General features: G+C 40.3%; 2 protein-coding genes across 2 annotated transcripts; one reads left to right on the top strand and one right to left on the bottom strand.

Moving 5' to 3' along the window:
* Nucleotides 1-1,803: 1,803 nt before the first annotated feature.
* si:ch211-191a24.4 (uncharacterized protein LOC100150331 homolog) lies at nt 1,804-10,789 on the bottom strand. The gene is made up of 4 exons (XM_036134260.1): nt 10,442-10,789; nt 8,131-8,245; nt 5,694-5,806; nt 1,804-2,731 (listed from the first exon to the last, which is right to left on the bottom strand). The coding sequence occupies exons 2-4, from the start codon at nt 8,241-8,243 to the stop codon at nt 2,073-2,075; spliced, it is 885 nt and encodes a 294-aa protein (XP_035990153.1). The 5' UTR covers nt 8,244-8,245; nt 10,442-10,789; the 3' UTR covers nt 1,804-2,072.
* A 1,199-nt stretch (nt 10,790-11,988) lies between these two features.
* Nucleotides 11,989-14,588, top strand: cunh8orf82 (chromosome unknown C8orf82 homolog). Its single transcript, XM_036134258.1, has 3 exons — nt 11,989-12,503; nt 12,597-12,645; nt 13,959-14,588. Exons 1-3 carry the CDS (start codon nt 12,339-12,341, stop codon nt 14,435-14,437), a joined length of 693 nt encoding a protein of 230 aa, XP_035990151.1. The 5' UTR covers nt 11,989-12,338; the 3' UTR covers nt 14,438-14,588.
* Nucleotides 14,589-19,277: the final 4,689 nt, after the last annotated feature.

Below are 19,277 nucleotides of genomic sequence, written 5' to 3'. Positions count from 1 at the left end.
TGCTGCTGCCATGTTTGTAGTTACTAACAGCACGGCGCAGGGTTACAGCAAACAGCACAAGAGACCTACTTTTGCTAAACAATAAAGTTTCCAGATAACTGCAACATGTTGACTCTGAACTCTGTTTTTGTCTGAAGTTAATTTATGCAACACTTTGTTTCATTTATATGAACCTTAACAATTTGACAAGGGAGGGAAACAGTTCCTAGCGTTAATTCCTTCTCATGAACTTCCATGTTTTGTAACATTACAACCATAACCTTCAATCTGTTTAATTTCGATTTTATGTGATGAATCAACAAAAAGTAGCACATAATTGAGGTGAAAAGAAAACCTGTTGTAAAATATTTAGCAAATGAAGATCTGATCAGCGTGGCAGGCCTTGTATTCAGCCACCTTCTATAGCTGCAGGCTTCTGGAGGCACAGCTATACCTGGTTGGCACTTCTAGAAACAATTTTGTTCCCAAACTTTTCCCAAAAGCTAAAGTAATACTGCGAGCAGGAAACCTGTTTCAGCAGCTCCTCCTGAGTGTGGGACACTGAAGGATTCTATTCTGAAGCTCATTCAGATTGGTACACAGCGTCTGGGAACATGAATCCTGAGGTTTTAAAGCAGACTCAGTCAGTTTTAGACGACTAGTCTGTCATTCAACTCATTACAGGACCAATAAATGAGAACTTTACTGTAAAATTAGCCAAAATCGTTCCCATGTTTCACCCCAGGAAGGAAGCAACATTCCCTTTAAACAGTCGGCCCTCTCCAACGTTGTCCTTTCAGAATTAGAGGTCCGGTCCAGAACGACTTTGGTGCAGCGTGTACTTCCTGGTTCCTAAGCCAATAAAGAGGGTTTTACAAAACAGAGCATTTGGTATTTTATGTTGGCAAAAGAGCAGCAGCCTGCAAGCCATAAGAGAAACAACAGAATACATTACATACCTGGAGGAAAAAACACGGACCGTTGAGGAAACAGCATAACAAGCTGTTGCTACTTATTGCTCCTTTAATATGCTTAACATTTTATCGTGGCTCAGGCTGTGTAAGTTTAGGGTGAATCTTGTCCCTGGTCTCTCATTTTGCAGTCTGACATTTTTCTCAGTTATGCTCCATCCATCTAGAGCAGCTGTGTTTAAACTGAAGTTAATCGTCTCAAAATTGGACTCGATTTCTAATAAGATTTAATCGATTAAACTGGATTCACAGATTTAGATTTTTTTTGTAAATTTGCATTGAAACAATTTCCTTCCACTTCATTATTATTATTGAAATAAAATCCTGTATTTGAAGTTGAGTCCCATTATCCTGGACGGTCGTCATGGCGCCCCCTACAGGTTCAGTGATTACAGGAACCAAACGTCTTTTAAATCAAGTCAGTTTTATTTGAGTAAATACATTTCATTATCAAAACAGACAAAAAGCTTAGAAAAAAAAACAAAAAAACAACCTGTATTTGTGTTAAAAACAAAACTATAATCGTGATCCCACACTAAAAACAAGTCAATGATCTTTGGGCTCATTTGGTTTCAGTAAACCTGCTTTGTTACAGCAGAGCAACAACTAAAGTGTCTTACATCGGAATTGCAACAATTAGAAAACTACTGAGAAACGCCCCATAAATGCCGCGATTATAAGCCGCATGATTTACAATCACTGGAGGTAAGTATATTTACAGAATCCAAAAACTCATCCACACTGAATCCTGAGCTTCATCTGTGACTCTGAAGAATAAAAAAAATTTACCACAGTTTTACTGTAGAGAACATCTTTAGTTCTAGGCCTCATTTTACTGGCTCATTTTTTTATATTTGTCGTTAATGACGTGGCTCATAGCCTCTGCGTATGAATCAGTCCCGCAGCTGCTGGATGGAACTAAAAAACGCTGAAATCTCTGTTGGTGTAATTAATTAAAAAAATTAGACAATTGTCATTAAGAAGAAGATTCCATCAATGATAAAGATGTCAGCAGAGTTGGGCTTAATCTTGAGTTTCAGGTTATTTTTGCATGATCCGTTTCAGCTCCCGTTTTAAGTGGCTCCTCCTTTCTTTGGAGCGGCTCCTGAGCCAAACCGGGCCTTACACGAAGACGTTGTCGGCCATCAGCTCGCCCGTCCGACGGTCGGCCCTGCTCCGCTGTTTCTCCGCCTCCCGCCTCTTCCTCTCCTGCAGGTAGCGCTTCACCCCTCTGACGGTCTGGACCGTGATCACGGTGCCGGCCGTGTACAGGATGGCCGTGATGAGGCCGAACAGCGCCACGGCCGCGTCGGCCCCGCCCACGCTGCAGTTCATCCACGTGTAGCCGTTGCGCGTGTACAGGATCTCCCGCCGCTTGCACACGTCCGTGGAGTTGACCCGGATGACGAAGTGCAGGTAGAGGCCGACGGCCACCACGTAGGCCACGGCGCCCCCCGCCTGGAACGCCAACGCCCCCACCAGGAGCTTCCGGGACGTGCGGTAGGCCGGTTTGCTCCCGGCGACCACGAACAGCAGCGAGACGACGCCGAAGGTCAGGCTGAAGGCGACGCCGCCGTAGATGCCCGGCGCCCTCATCTGGCTGTACTCCATGTCCAGTTGCCGCGCCTGCTCCAGCTCAGTGCCCTGCATGTTGAAGTTGGAGTTGATGTTGAAACTGCCCATGCCGCCCATCGACGACAGGCCCGACATCACCATCTGAGCCGCGACCACGCAGATCAGGACGAGGCCGTTGGTCAGGACAGAGCAGATGAGCACGATGCCTGGGCGGGACAGGGAAGAGGAGGGGACGTGTTACAGTTTTCACTCCGGGCAATCAGTAACCTGACAACAGCCAGATGCATGTCTCGCTCCGCCTAGCTTCACTCACTTCCATCTGGGACATCGCCCGTTGAAAGTGATTTCTCCAACCAATTTTATTGTCTAGCCAATCAGGACGCAGGGCTGGCATTTCATAGATGTGACGTAGTGGAGACGCGACCATGACGTGAGACTGTTTTGATAACAATGGCGGCTCGTCGAGGAAGCAAGCGTTAACATTGATGCTGCTATTTCTTTCGTGTTGTCCAATCTACCTAATATTGTTTCATTAAAAGAACATCAGAGAACGGCTCTGAAGGCTTCTGTTGGTGGAAACGATGTTTTCGCCCTTCTCCCGACCGGATTTGGCAAGTTTTGTTTTCCGGGGCACGTCCGCGTCTGCAGCGGACGTGCGGACGCGGTTAGCGGTTAGCGCTAACCATATTAGGAGGCCTTAGTCCTCAACGCGGTCGGCCCGGGATCGACTCCGACCCGCGGCGCTTTGCCGCCTGTCTTCCCCCCTCTTCCTGTCAGCTCACTGTCAATAAAACGCATGCCACTAGAGCCGCAAACACATTTTTTCCTGCGTCGCTCTCGTCAGCGTCACGGGTTAGCTTTGGTGTGAGTGGTTGAAATAGCACGTCGATAAAGATGACAGACAAGAGGCTTATCCAATCATATGCAAGAATTTTTCATAAGGCCCAGCCTTCAATAAAGGCAATTCCTATGGCCGTGTCCCAGATGTATGTGAGTGGAGCTAGGCGGAGCGAGACATGCATCTGGCTGTTGTCAGGTTAGGGCAATCGGATCATTAGAGTAGAAACCATCAAGGTTTTACGAAGCCAAGCCTCAAGCTTGTGTTACGCAGCGGGACAGTGACACAAAATAAACTTCTTAATCAATCATTTAATCTGGATGGCATTAACTTGGCCTCTGGTAATAAAAGTAAAAAATCTTGGTGTTGTTTTCGACCAAGACGTGTCATTTAAATCCCATATTAAACAGGTTTCCAGAGTTTTCTTTTTTTCACCTCCGGAATATCGCCAAAATTAGAAACATTCTGTCCAGGGGTGATGCTGAAAAACTAGTCCATGCATTTGTTACTTCAAGGCTGGACTATTGTAATTCTTTACTATCAGGAAGTCCACAAAATGCAGTTCAAAGTCTAAAGCTGATTCAAAATACTGCAGCAAGAGTTCTGATGAAAATCAACAAAAGGGATCATATTTCTCCAATTTTAGCTTCCCTTCATTGGCTTCCTGTTAAATCAAGAATAGAATTTAAAATTCTCCTTCTAACGTATAAAGCCCTTAATAATCAAGCTCCATCATATATCAGAGCTCTGATTACCCCGTATGTTCCTAACAGAGCACTTCACTCTCAGGCTGCAGGTCTGCTGGTGGTTCCAGAGTCTCTAAAAGTAGAATGGGAGGCAGATCCTTTAGCTATCAGGCTCCTCTCCTGTGGAACCAACTCCCAGTTTTGGTCTGTGAGGCAGACACCCCGTCTACTTTTAAGACTAATCTTAAAACTTTACTTTTTGACAAAGCTTATAGTTAGAGTGGCTAATGTTACTCTGAGCTACCTCTATAGTTATGCTGCTGTAGGCTTAGGCTACTGGAGGACATCAGGGCCTATTTTTCCTCACTCTACTGATTTCTACTGTTCTCCAGTTTTGCATAGCATTACATTGAAATGACTTGCCATCTCAGTTTTTAACTTTTTGCTCTCTCTCTTTTTTCTTCATAGTAGGTACACCTGGTCTGACGTTCTGTTAACTGTGACATCATCCAGAGAAGACGGCTCACCCGCTACTACCATCTAATGCTGAACAGATTACTGGATCAATGTGTGCTTCTGTGCTTTTTGTCTCTCTTGTTGTGTCTCTGCTCTGCTCTGTAACCCCAGTCGGTCGAGGCAGATGACCGTTCATACTGAGCCCGGTTCTGCCGGAGGTTTTCCTTCCCGTTAATGGGGAGTTTTTCTTTCCACTGTCGCTTCATGCTTGCTCAGTATGAGGGATTGCTGCAAAGCCATGGACAATGCAGACGACTCTCCCTGTAGCTCTACGCTTCTTCGGGAGTGAATGCTGCTTGTCGGGGCTTTGATGCTTAGATAGGAAGTTTTTGACCAATCTGTATAATATGATTGATTTTGACTTTGTAAAGTGCCTCAAGATGACATGTTTCATGAATTGGCGCTATATAAATAAATTTAAATGAATTGAATTGATCCCAAGCACCAGGGAATTCACCCCTAGATGGCTCAAAAAAATAATAATTAAAGTGGCCTAGTTCAATTCTGGCCTTAAACCTAACTAAGATGCTGTGGCATAGACATCAAACGTAGAGTCCATCCTGAAAAAAAAAATTCTGCAAAGAACAGTGGGTCAAAATTGCTTCCCTTCGATGTGAAATGCCCTCTTACCGGTGGTTTAAAAATGTTCGTTGCTGCCATGTTAGGTAAAACCAGTTTTTAGGTTTGCAGGGTCTCCTGTTTGGTCTGGATCCCTTCTTTTAACTTCATGCATGTCATTTTAAAAATAAATGCTGTGCGCGTTTACTTTGAGTTACTTTGTCACAAACCAGTTTCATAACAGTAAAAAACAAGAAAAGAAAAAAAAAACTTTGAATTGTAAATCAGCTTACACGTTGAAAAGATGAGAAAAAATAAATCAAAGTCTGAGAATAAATACATTCCTTCTCAGAATCTGTTGTTGTGACTAGAGGTTTGAAATTATTGGAAGTCAACCTCCCTGTGCTGAAACTCTGACGACATGAGAGCAGAAAACCGGTCAGACTGCTCTCCAGAGAAGGAAGTAATGAACTGCGGTGAAACCAAAGTCTGCCCTGTGATTCTGACGCTGCCCACGGAGGCGCTTTCGGTTTATTTGACACTAAATATTTGCTCAGAGAGCGGCCATACCTCTCCTGGAGCAGATGTTGTTACATTTGGAGTCTTCATGCCTCACCCGGGTGGTGTCCCGGCTGGGAGGGGGGTCGGCGTGCCGAGGTTTGTAAGGGGGTCGAGAGGAGGAGCTGGAACACATGACCCACATAGATACACTTTACCATATAGTCTAGGTGGATAAAAGTATTTGTTCCTTGCTTTAATCCAGTGAGAATGCTTTATTATCAAGATTGTAAAAAAATATATTCACAAAATCAACAAATTTTTACTACTGAAGATTTATTTAGAATACTTTGAAAACTAGAGAATGATATAAAAGGCAACATTCCTTGGTTTTAACTACAGTTAAAGATTATTATTATTATTATTATTATTATGTTTTTGGTGTGTTCTTATATTTTGATCTATATGTTGTTTTTATTAGTTTATTTGGCCGAGACAATGTACAAAATACATTGACCTTTGAAAGAAAAGATGCTTTGCACCAGATTTTAGCTATTGCTAATTTCCCATCTGCAGTCCCTGGTTTACAACATAATATATATATATATATATATATATATATATATATATATATATATATATAAAATACACATTATATTTGTACAACATGATTAACATTTCTAAGTTAAAAGACCATGAAATGTAAAAATATTTTTTACAGCACTTGCAGTTATGCACATAAATAGTATGATGCACATTTTACCTAGACTGATGCAGACAGTTTATTTTCACTTAAATATTTCTGTAAGTTTTTAGAAAATATTTTCAAGTCAGCAGACTTGATTCCACTGTTTCGCAGCTTTACATGAAAAGGCGGTCTGTGCAAAGGCAGAGGATCATTTTGGAATGGCACAGTTTCTGTGAGCTGTGGGTTAGGCCATTCGAGTCCTTTGCTCAGAATAGAGTATATTTTTAATGTGGGTGGGGCAATGTTATGCACAATTTTAAATACTCTTACTATGCTCTTTTCAAATTTGTTTACTGAGTAAGCTATAATTGCTGAGAATATTACAGTGTACAGTTTTTTTTTAATTCAATACTTTCAGTGCCTGATTATGAAGAGACCTGAAAGGTTTTAGCGTGGCCTCTCTGGCTTGTGACCAGCAGGACAAACAGTGAGTAATGTGTGGCACTATAATGGCGCTAAAATAAGTGAAAGTTGTTAAACTTTTCCTAATATGCCTAAAGGAAAAGATATATTTCATAGAATTACTGAGTTTTTTTAAGCTTAGGGTTTGGTCCAAATGGACACCAAGATATTTTACATTTGTTGCTATGTTTATTTTTTCTTCCTTATTGGGAGTTTCTATAGAGGTCTTGAGAGACATCTAAAGTCTTAGGAAAAATATATTTGTACTTGAACCATTTTAAAAGAAAAAGGTTTTCTTTAAATTAAAAGCCAGGTTCCAGTAAACGCACTGCTCAAAAACTTTAAAAGAACACTTTAAAGGCTAGTCCGATTCGAAGAATTGTTGCAGCAGCAACTCAAAACGGCGCTCGGTAGTTTGCAGGACCTCCGTGCGTATAACAAACTAATATTGCTGAACACTGTCTGCCGGCAGCATGCCGTCCCCCGCAGCTTCTCCAGACCCTTTCACGTCAGAGTAAACTCTCGTCTGGGAAAAGAACAGGCCGCCAGAGAGGAACCTGCTGATCCCGGTGAATTTTAGCAGATGTTTTTAGACGTTTCCCGGCTTCAGCACCTCACATGTCCATCGATGGCTCATTACCAGGCTTTTGGTGAACGGCAGTCACATTCATCCGCTGTGTTAAAGCAGAGTAAACTAACACTACAGGGCAGCGTGACTTGAGGACCAGTGTTGTAAAACACAGTGATGGAGGACGTGGGGCCCCTCAGACCACCCTCATTAAGTCGATTTCAGGCTGGAAATCATGCACAAAGGAGCCGATACGGGTTCTGCTGATGAGTTACGGACCTCAGACGGCCCTGGAATCTCCTCCATGTTCTAGAGACCATTTTGGGAGCCCCAGCAAACCTTACGGCAACCGCTGGAGGACTTGTACTAGCTCTGCAGCCTCTGCAAGGTCCAGGTATCGCCTCCAGTATGGTGACACTGACCCCGGTCAAATGCAAAACTACTGAAAAGCAGTCAACAAATGAGGAGGTAAAAAAAAAATGGCATGGTCTTCATCTACAAAACCCATTCCTGTTCTTGGAGTTGTCTCGTTGTCCTCCACTTAAAGCACCTTTTGTTAATCTCAACCCTCATAAACTGCCCCCTCTGCTACTGAACTGAGCAGAGCAAACTTCCTGAAGTTTATCTCGCGTTAGATTGTATTCTGATTAGAAAGTTTACCTTTTATTGTTTTTGAGCTGGCTGGCTAGGCAGGTAGTTTTTATATCCAACTTTGTAACTTTATATGCCGCTGACCATGTTTTATTTTATTTATTTTGTTTCTCCCCACCCCCCACCAACAGTGTCCCCACCTGTCCGGAAGGGACCGCGTGTGGTCCGGAGAGGACTTCCTGTATTCCCGGGGCGGCCGCCGCTCTCCGTTCCTCTCCCGGTTTCCCCGGTTGGAGCGAGGCGGTTGACTCATACCTGTCGAGTGAAAGTTACACAGAAAAGACCTTTAGTCGACTAGAAAATGACCGTGGATAATGGAAGAGGGAACGCTAAGTGCGCTGCTGTAAATCTTTTTTTATTTTTTGCGGTGAAAACAGGTTCAGGTTGACGGAAGTCACGCTGAAGCTCGCGTCTGATTCGCAGCTCGGGCTCCTGATTGGAGGAACTGAGTAAAGGGACATTCCACCTGTTTTCAAGCATTCAAATCTAAAACATTTACTCCCATAAAACCCGGACTGACACATTTAACACTGGTTATACATTCTTTAAACCACAGTCTGCGATGTGTGCATGTTTTTGTTTTATTTATAAATGGGACAATTTTAGAATAGAGTAGAATACCTTTTTTGTGTCACAATGGGGAAATTCAGGCTTGACCGTGGCATAAACAAACAGGATACACCGCAGCTGTACACTAGATTAGGTAAAATGCATAAAATGCTAATTTAAAGTTGCTCTAAAGCAAAAAATAATTTATGAGAAAGGCCAAAAAAACTATTATTACGACCTCTTACCAGTAATTTAAACTAAATATAATAAGACTTATTAATTGATAATATGGCATATTATGGCATATGAAATGCATACAATACGTGAAGAAGCTGCAGTATTAAAGTTAATAGAGGACGACAAGCAGCCAATCTACAGAACAATGTAAGAGAATAAAATGCCTGATATAAATCAAAATTTTGTCCTCATCAATTATCATAGTCTCTGATGTTGTCCTTTGGGAAAGTTAATTGCCTTCCTCTGCTTACAAACCTTTTCAATAACGTTTATGTCATGAGAGCACATGAACTGTCAAACATTATTATAATGGCTGAGCGGTTTCCTTGATCTACATTATGGAGCTAATGCCCAAAATATTTTGGGCATTCAGATTATCTTAGATTGGGTCTTTGGTACTGGACTGAATTATTTTATATTGAATCAAAACCTTTAAAATACAGTTTGTGCTTTTTTTATCCCATACACACAAAAATATGTATTATAGTTCTGCTTTGTGAAATCATCCATCCATCGGCTTTATTCGCTAGTCTGGACAAGATTGCATGGTGGCTGGCGCCCATCTCCAGCGGTCAGCAGAAATTTATAGGGTCACTAGTTCATAACAAGGCAACACAGAGACACGCAGGATAAAATCAACAGACACACTCAGCACTAAGGGCTAATTACAGAGATTAACCAAACATGCATGTTTTTGGAGGAACCCAGAGAGAACCCACCCATAGGGAAACTCTAACATGCAAATTAACATGCAGACCCCAGGACTGGATTCAAACCCAGAGCCTTCTTGCTCCAAGGCAACAAAGCCGACCACTGTGTAGCCAATTTTGTGACACTTTTATTTATTTTTTATGATTAAGATTTAAGAAGTGCAATTTTAACTTTTTTTGGACATTGACACCATCTTAAATGGTCTCTGTCAAAACCTAGTACTGCCATATTCTGTTCTGGGTTAATTAAAAAAAATACAATTTGTGATTTGTTAGACTCTTACATTATGACTAAAAACAAAAACAGAACTACTTTAAAGCTGTTTTGGACAATACACCTGCTTACACGGAGTCCTTGAAAAGCTTAAATTTGTCAAACATAGACTAGCGCTTGAACCGGTCAAAGGTGGAATGGGTTTTTGTACTCTAAATAAATAAATAAATAAAGATCTTTGTTACTCTTCATACCACTAAAACAATAATTTCAGCATTATCCCAGCATCAAATTAACATAGATGGGGTTTATCTGAAAAAACAAAAACTGCATTGTTTTACTTAGACTGCTCAAAGCTGGCGTGAATGTCTCTGTACTGATCTAAGGACAGTAACAGTTTGTGATTTGTGACGCATTTATTCTAACAGCGAAAGCTAGAAAATGTTTTAGGATCCTCTTCACTGGCGCACCGAATCGAAGGCCAACTTCAGCGCCAAGTCTGAACGCTAAACAGGTGAAGACACTTCTGTTTATAAGGAGCCGATTTAAGAGTTAAACGCCATGACTAAATACTATAGTCTAAACTAGTATTGTAATCGAAAATGGAACATACACATTTAATTAAAAAAATACAGTAATAAAATTAAAAGTAGGCTATGGTGAGTTTTTTTTTTCTTTTACTGATTATTTCAGCGTTAACTTTAAAAGTTCAACGAAAAGCCCTGATTAAGTCAAACTTACTGTGAGGACGATGGATCTGGTCTGAAATCCAACTAGAATGTCATTTCTGAACCTTTTCGCCACCTGTCTGCTGTTGTTTCCTACGCGGAGACTGCTCCACCCTGACCTGGAAGAGGCGGGCCGCAGGTAATCAGGTCCTACAGGTTGGTTTCACCTGGAGGAGCTTCGCCACACGGACAGAGAGGCTTCTGGGTCGAGTAGTGGCCACGGAGTGAATCGGCCGCTTTGTTTGCTGCTCAAAGTCCCCGCTGTGCAGCCAAATGAAGCCTCTGTTTCCCTCTGATTTAAGGAGGAGCTGGCCTTTCAACAACAGCAGCACTGTCTCTCAGCCATCTTGTTGTTTATCTCTGGTTAAAGCTCCCTGTGTGTCAGAAGGGCCTTTCTATTCTGTGTTCTCCCACAGCTCCCTCCTCCGTCGTAACCTCCTTAAAATATAGGCCTACTGTGCAGTGCAGTGTGTTATGTTTTTCAGTAATGCAGGTAGACTGAAAATTAAAACACAACTGGGTTAGTATATTGGATTTAAACTGCAGGATTTCATAAAACAGGAAGTTTATAAAGTGCACACAAAGCTAATTCTGATCAATTACGTCACAAAGGGCCCAAGAAATGAGCCCTTCAGCTTGTTTTAGTAACACTATGGTGACTGATTGATGTTGGGGGGAACCAGGAAGTTGCCAGTGTTGTCAAGAGTTATTACAAATGTGTTTATATGATTGAATTTCTCCATCTGATTAGTTTCCGTGCATATTTGCTAATGGTTAATTTCCATATGTCGCCATTTTATATAAAAGTATTTAATCCACAAGTCTTGAGTATTAGCACCTCACCAAAAAAAACTTTGTTGTGGTTTGAGGTGTCTCTCTGATTTAAGTGGAGGAGTACATGTTTCTTCAATTCTTTCACAACTGCATTAGTGAGGTCAAGCACTGCTGTTGGCTGAGAATGCCTGGCTTGCGCTCCCATTCTCACTTTAAACCCAACGATATTCTCTCAGGTGGAAGACAAGATAGTATGCAGGCCAGTATACACACTAAACTTGCTCAGTCGTGTATTTGTGGACCCTCCTTTGTGTGCAGTCGTATTTGAACAGGAAAGGACAATCTTTAAACTGCCCTCACACGGCATGAAATAAACCAAAATGTATCGAAATGCTAAAATGAAAACCCCTGAAACTAGGGAACCAAGCCCACGTCCTGAAAATTGACCAACAACTCAAAGTAGCAAACTTTACACTTGAGAGGATATCAAAAATTGGTTATTCATAAAATACTGGAGTCAAGAAAAGACAAAAAAAATTGAAAAAAGAAGGAAACATATAAGCAATTTTACATTTGAACTGGCTTCAGTTTAAAAAAAAAAAAGATTTACGGATGGTATAGCCAATATATACAAATCAACCAAAATGAAGGAAAATAGCTATTTATTTATTTATTTATTGGAACAAACAAAACAACACAAGTTTATAGTTTTGATAGATTTATTAAAATATTTTTATGTGTGATCAAATTTAAGGACACTACAAACAAAGCTGTTGAACATCTAGAACATTTCATTTTGTTTACTCATGCTCTAATTAGTTTGATCATTTGAGCTGAAATGCCTTATCAAACCCTTGCTGATTTTGACTGTAATGAACACTCTATCCAGCAGGGGGCAGGATGTGTAAAATTACGTTACAAGGCGTTTTGTCCAGCAGGGGGCAGCACTGTGTACACAGACGAGGAACCCTTCCGGTTCGTAGTTTTTACTGTCCGGACACTTCTGTAAACAAAACTCATGAGGACATAAGCTTAGTGTTATAACCTCTGATGGACACAGAAATCCACCGCGCTTAATTTGTCCTTTATGTCCCTCTTTTAAACCGGAACATTTAAAGCCTGTCAAGCCGCTGGTCATGTTATTCCTCCGGTTAGCGGCTCGGAGCTGCAGAACTCTGGCCGCTCCTCGCTGTCTGCCAGGCGGCTGCATCACCTCCAGAAGCACCGCTTCATACGTCCAGGGCCAGAGCCCCGAACCCCGCATCAGGGAGTATTTCTACTACATCGACCATCAGGGACAGGTGAGCATTAAAGCTGAAACGAAACAATTTAAAGCGAAACGATGCAACAAAGCGTGTCCCACTTGTTACCCCCTCTTTCTTTGATGCTTGCAGCTGTTTCTCGACGACACCAAAGTGAAGAACTTTGTCACCTGCTTTAAAGGTTAGATCATCTTATTTTAGTACCGTTTGATGATTGTTCCTTTAGCTGACGGATGGACGACATTGCGTTTACCTGTATCCCAACCTGATCACTGTAATTGATGTTGTTCGATTAATGTTTCCTAATAATGTTTTGTAGTGGTTTGGAGAGGCGTGTTTACATGTGTTGTACTTTTTTCTTTCTTTTTTTAATGACATGGACCAGTTTGTCAAAAAATAAAGGTGAATAATTATACAGCAATGCTTCGGTTGCACTCCCAGATTGAAATGACACTGAAACCGCCCTGATCATTAGTGGTACAGGTTTAATCCTGTCTGCAGCCAGTGACAGTTAATCTATCTGAATGGAGCATTTATTTATTTAGACATTTTTCTCTAAATCTTGAGCTTGCTAGACATCTAATTGATCATTCATTTCCAGTTTTTACCATTTTGCTCTCACCCACTCCCATTTAACTTGATTTCTTATTTTATCTTTGACCATTTATAGAAAAGTTAAGATGTGCTTCATGAGATTACAGCCCCTTTTTACCAGCTAATTTCCATCTGTAGTTCCAGTCCTGGGAACAGGAAAAGTTAAGAGGAAATAAAACAAATTTTGCATAATAATAATAATAATAAGATAATAGAACACCTGTAATATTAGACTTATGAGTAATCTCACAATAAATAAATAGAGGACAAAGTTATGAATAGTGAATTCATAAACTCTGTATTATTTACTCTCTGCTGAATCAATGTTACACTGCCCCCTAGAGGTAGACCTGCTCACTAGTCAGGTGAATGAAGTTCTATGGGGCAGAAGTGCAGTATTATGAATCATTTTTAAAAAAAATAGCCCTACCATATACAGTAGCTGCATACAGGATGATATTTTTTGAATGCAGTACCTTATGTCTGGTGAGTGTATAACAATGCCAATACTGATGTGTTTTCTTATCTAGGAATTTTAGAGCTTGTTTGTATATTGCACCCATGCTTAAAAGATTATTTTTTGTCACCGTGTGTTACCGTGGCGAAAATTAATTTTGACCACCCCGGCTAGGAGGTGGCCAAAGTGTTTATGCTTTGTCCAAAGTGTTTTTTTCCCCATTATAGCATTCAAAAGACTTTAAAAAAAATTAAAAAGATAAAGATTTTCTGGGTTCACTTATTTATTTTTGACCAACTGGAGACAGATTCATTGAATTTTAAGAAGGTTTTAGAAAGGATCTTGTAGTGTACTATGGATTGGACCTCAGAGTTCCTGTCTCTTTAGTTTTTATGATAGTTTAGATTTTCTGCATCTGATGCCTCTGTCTCGTTTTTTCCCAGATAAACAGTTCCTGGTTTTCTTCTTCAATCGCCTGCGAATCAATCAGAGCGGGCGTTACGAGGAGGATTTTCCCTTCTTGTCTCTGTGTGGCAGAGAGAGGAACTTCCTGCGCTGCGATGACAGACCGGTGGTTTTCACCCACCTGCTGCCAAACCCGGCAGGAGACCTGGAGCTGCTGTCGTACTGCGGCGGCGCTGAGAAGCTCTCCATACCTTTCCAACCGGAGGCGCTGTACATGCATCCTGTCAGCGGTCGGGTTTATCATCCCGGTCCAGAGTTCTCGGGAAGGGTCGGACTGGTCAGGTCGGCCCTGGCCATAGAGCTCAGTTCCAGCTTTGTTTATCCACCACAGAGTGGCCAGTCGGGACAGCCCACACACTTTCTGTGGAAAGGACAGAAGCACAGACTGACCAATGAGCTGGCAGGATGCTTCCCCGCAGTAGAGCAGGGGGGTGGGCAGCAGGGGGAGCTGGGATAATCTTCAAAACTGGTCAAAGGTGTAATTCGGTTTATAAAATCTGAAATCGGTTTTCCTCTCTGAGCTAAAACTGCTGCTGTAATTAAATCCCGTGTGTTCTCACTATGTGACGTCCTATCAGAGAAAAGATACTTAAAATCTGATCAGATAACGTCTCGTGTTCCATCGTTTGGCTTCTATTTTGGTTTTAATACAGATTACAGGTTCAACTTTATGGGAAAAATCTTGAAGTAGAAATTGAAAAAAAAAATCAAGATGGCTATATTTCCATTGTTATCTTGTTTTTTTATGTCCTCTAGTATGTTATAGTATAACACAATTACTGCTTAACATGGCAAAGAAAGCTACAAAAGTCAACAAAGAAGGACAGCATGAACTGAGAAGAAAAGGTCATTTTAAGACGCTAACAGCATAATCCAACTGCAAACCGGTTTCTAATATGCCTTTGTCAAAGAAACTGAGGAAAGGAAGCAGCAGTCTTTAAACTAGCAATAGAGACACGGCAGTGAAAAAAGCCAGTTTTCTTTTCAAAGAAGGTATAAAAGTAATATTAGTCATCTTCCCGTTTAATAATTTATCTGAAGGAAATGTCGTTACGTTGGGGAAAGAACGGGACTCTAGAAATGTACCATGACACAGTCATTTGGAAAATTCTTTATTCATTTTTAAAAAAAAAAATATTTCTTGTACAGCTTGGACTGGAGAAAAACCTATAAAAATAAAAAAATTTTTTCAATGTTTCGCTTTTTCACAATAGTAAAAGTGCCTTAGAGTTGTGCAATTAAAATAACGCTACTAATGTTTGCACTAATACAATTGCAGTGGATTGCATTGACAGAGTTGTATGCTGAGTAATATATTTCAAGTTACCTGCATTTTCCACATTTTCCAGTCGTATATTTTGCCAGATTCTAGCAGGCTTTGGTGCTCACACCAGATGTGTTTCTTTTTCAGTAGCTGAGATAATAAGGCTCACAGGAAACACAGGGGTCATTGTAATGATAGAAATAAAAAATAAATTAAAAAAGTCAGGAAAGTAAAGGTTAGACGTGACTGACATCATCACAATATCCTGCAGTAGTATTCCCGTTAGTCAGGCTTAAAAATAAGCAAAGCTAATTGAACAGAAGTAGTTGGGCCTTTAATTTGTGAGATGTGTATTGAAACAACAGTAGTGCCTCCCTTGCATTTAGGAAACTTTTCATGCAGGAAGGATTTATAGGTCAGCGTTAATTGGGCCAAAGTCCCAGCTCCTCCTGCTGAAGACATTCAGAAGCCAAGTGATCAAAAAGCACTAAAGAAATTACACGACATGATGCAAAAAGATTATTGAAGGATGTTTTTGTTGAGTGCTTGGAGATGCTTACCCTAGTTCAGGGGTTCTCAAAGTGGGGGTCACAAGATGATCCAATATTTCTGACTTCACAATGTCAGAGATATATTTGTTTTAATATAGCTAATTTTGACTTAGAATTAAACTTAGACAATTTTATTTGTCATTTGTATGTACAGAGTGCATACAGAAATAATTTGTGCCTTTAATCATGGAAAAATATTTGCTCTTGAAAATCTACAACTTTTCAACATCAGAAAACATTTAGTTCTTTATTATATGAAAATTTACTTCTCCGTGGCCATTCATTTATGTCCTTTAATCTACAAAGACCGTAACAATTTTTTTTTTTGGGGGGGGGGGGCGGAATTTCAACAATAAAGTCATATTTGATAATAACGTTGTAATATTACGAGAATAAAGTCGCAGTCATTTGCAGAATCGTTTCAAAGTCCTCACACTAACAATAATTTGATGCTAATTTGCTAAAAAAATATTTAGCATTTCCTTTATTATAGCTTTACAAGATGCTCAACATTCCTTAACACATTCCTGTGTCAAACAGGGGGAAGAGTTTTCATAAAATTACTTTATTCTCGCTATTGTGGAACTTTATTCATGCATTTCCAAAATGCCACCCTGCCAAAAGGGGGTCACAGGCTGGGAGGTTTGGACCCCATGCCCTAGATCAGTGATTCTCCAGTAGCAGATGTAATTAAAAGTGTTGGGTTCAAACCCTTGGAGATGTAAAACCTTTGGATTATATATATATATATATATATATATATATATATATATATATATATATATATATATATATATATATATATATATATATTATTTACATTGTTTTGATGGAAAGAAACAGCATTTTGTCTAAAGTATTGAACAACTAAGATCCACATGCTGTGCATTTACAGCAACATACTTTTTTTGATATCATCAGAGAACATTTTCAGTTTGTTGCCATGAAAGATGTTAATTCCTCAGCATGAACAGTTCAATTTAAAAAAATAATAATAAACAAGAACAAAACACTGTTATAATAAATAGCAGTAGCATGTTGAAAAGTCATGGACATGTATTGTTTGCCCATCTACTTCTCAGATGGCTCAACCTAGAATGCTCTGGACTAGTGATCCGGTGGTTAGGAGTTTGAGCCTATTCCTTTATTTTTCTTGCACACTGATCAATCTCGGCTATAACTGGTCTGCATTTAGACTTAAATAAATGGTTTACACATCAAGAAAACATTCAGTTTTAAACCAAATATTAACTAATTTTAGCCCAGATACCTATGAAGCATTTATACATTGTTTAGGCATATTTTCATCTGGAAACATGCTCACGAGGAAAGTTCAAGTTTATTTCCAAAAACTGTCCGTTGGCCAGAAGTACTGCATCGAGAGGAGGGAGGTTGACAGTATGTAATGACGCGGAGGACCTACTGAAATGAGGTAAGATTTTCTTTTAACCTCACAACTGCCAGGTTCTAAAGAAGAGTAAAACTACAGAGAAGGTTGACAGATGTAATAATAATAATAATAATAACTTTAATTTATATAGCGCCTTTCAAGATACCCAAGGTCGCTTTACAAGAGTGGGGGTAGGGACAGGGTGGGGGTTTAGGGAGGATAGGCAAGAGAGAAAAGGTGTGTTTTGAGGTGCTTTTGGAACTGTGTCAGGGAAGTGGCGGAACGGATAGGAGGGGGCAGGGTGTTCCAAAGAGTAGGGGCAATTACACAGAAAGCCCTGTCACCAAAGGTCTTGAGTCTGGTGCGGGGAATGGAGAGTAAGTCCTTGCTGGTGGAGCGCAGGGACCGTGACTGGGTGAGCGGGTGGAGGAGGTCAGTGATGTACTTGGGTGCCAGTGAGTGAAGTGTAGAATGCAGAGGGTTTGATTGACAGAGAAGGATGCTGGGATGGCTCCTTTAATTAAAAGCAGTTTGAGTTAAGTCAATTTAGTAACTTTTACTTAAAGTAACATTTCAATTAGGTACTTTTTAGCAGAGGCGGACAGAGTACACGGCTTCATTACTTGAGTAAAAGTACAGATACCCCTTGCTAAATTTTACTCAAGTACAAGTAAAAGTACTGCAGTCAGATGTCTACTTAAGTAAAAGTACTGAAGTACTTGTTTTTAAAAGTACTTGAGTATCAAGAGTACATTTTCTAAATATTGCATTACTACTGCCACAGTGCTTACATTTATGTACAGAAATATCCTACACATCGAGTTATGAAAAATGTTAATGTTAATACCTTGGAGAATGTAAAAGGAATTGAAAGTAAAACCAAGTCATTTAATCTTTTTACCATGTTGCTTTATTTAACATTTCTCACAAGGCAGTAGCACAATGGCAACACTCTGACAAACCTCTGCTAGAGTTTGAATGGATTTTTTGCACCCACATTTGAACCTGACTGTGTTAAACACACCGCATACTAAAGAACATCAAACCAAATGCTCGGCTTAATTTTTGTAGGCAGTGATGAAGTTCTGTTTGGGTAAACACAGCAAACACTTGAAGCGAAAACTATCATTCAATTGTTCCGAAAATTTAAATAGTCGGGCGAGGTGGGGCCACGGGTTGACACATTCCCGGGATGGAACTGCTGCGTCTTCATCCATTGTTCGTCTCTTGTCTAATAAATCTGACCATGGAGTTGATTTCGGCAGAAAGCTGAATGTGATTGCTGATAGGTTTTCCCAATCAGTGGCGCCTTGCCGCCTGCACAATCCAATCACGTTTGAGAGGGAAACAACAAATTAAAGGTTTCTGAGATTTTTTTATTTTATTTTATTTTTTTAGAAGATTTTTATTTTTTTACTCACAGTTATGGATAGAAATGTAGCGGAGTAAAGAGTACAATATTTACCTCTCAGATGTACTTGAGTAAAGTCATGAGTACTCCCCAAAAATTATACTCGAGTAAAGTACAGATCCCTCAAAATTGTACTTAAGTACTGTACTCAAGTAAATGTACTCCGTTACTGTCCGGCTCTGCTTTTTAGTGTTACCTTAGTAAAGTTTTAACACTGCACTTTTACTTGAGTACATTATTTTGGTACTCTTTCCACCTCTGCCTGTAGTTCCTCGCTCCATCTCGCTCTGTCCACAGGCACATCCTCCTCCTCTGATTCCTTTTCCACCCTGTTCGTCACCAGCTCTACAGACAGTTGTTGTGAACCTGGGTCTCGATCAATCTAGTATACAGATCATGTTATTTTGACTTGCATGGTAAATTTTGGCAAAAGTTTTACGCTGGATGCCCTTCCTGACGCAACCCTCTGCATTTATCCGGGCTTAGGACCGGCCCAAAGTAAGTCACAGGACACACTGTGCTCCCTTTGAGGCTGCATTAAACTACAGTGCATGCATACATTTACAAAATGCTGGAGATTCTCAGTCATCCAAGTCATTGTCATTCCAAAATAAAAGTTGCTTTGTTTTTTTACTTTTCTTTTTTGGAACATACATTTACAAAATAATAATTTACAACAGT

This window comes from Fundulus heteroclitus, unplaced genomic scaffold (genome assembly GCF_011125445.2).
Source record: "Fundulus heteroclitus isolate FHET01 unplaced genomic scaffold, MU-UCD_Fhet_4.1 scaffold_78, whole genome shotgun sequence".
Classification (NCBI taxonomy): domain Eukaryota; kingdom Metazoa; phylum Chordata; class Actinopteri; order Cyprinodontiformes; family Fundulidae; genus Fundulus; species Fundulus heteroclitus.
The sequence above is the reverse complement of the archived record's forward strand: the minus strand, read 5'-3'. Positions and strand labels throughout refer to the sequence as shown.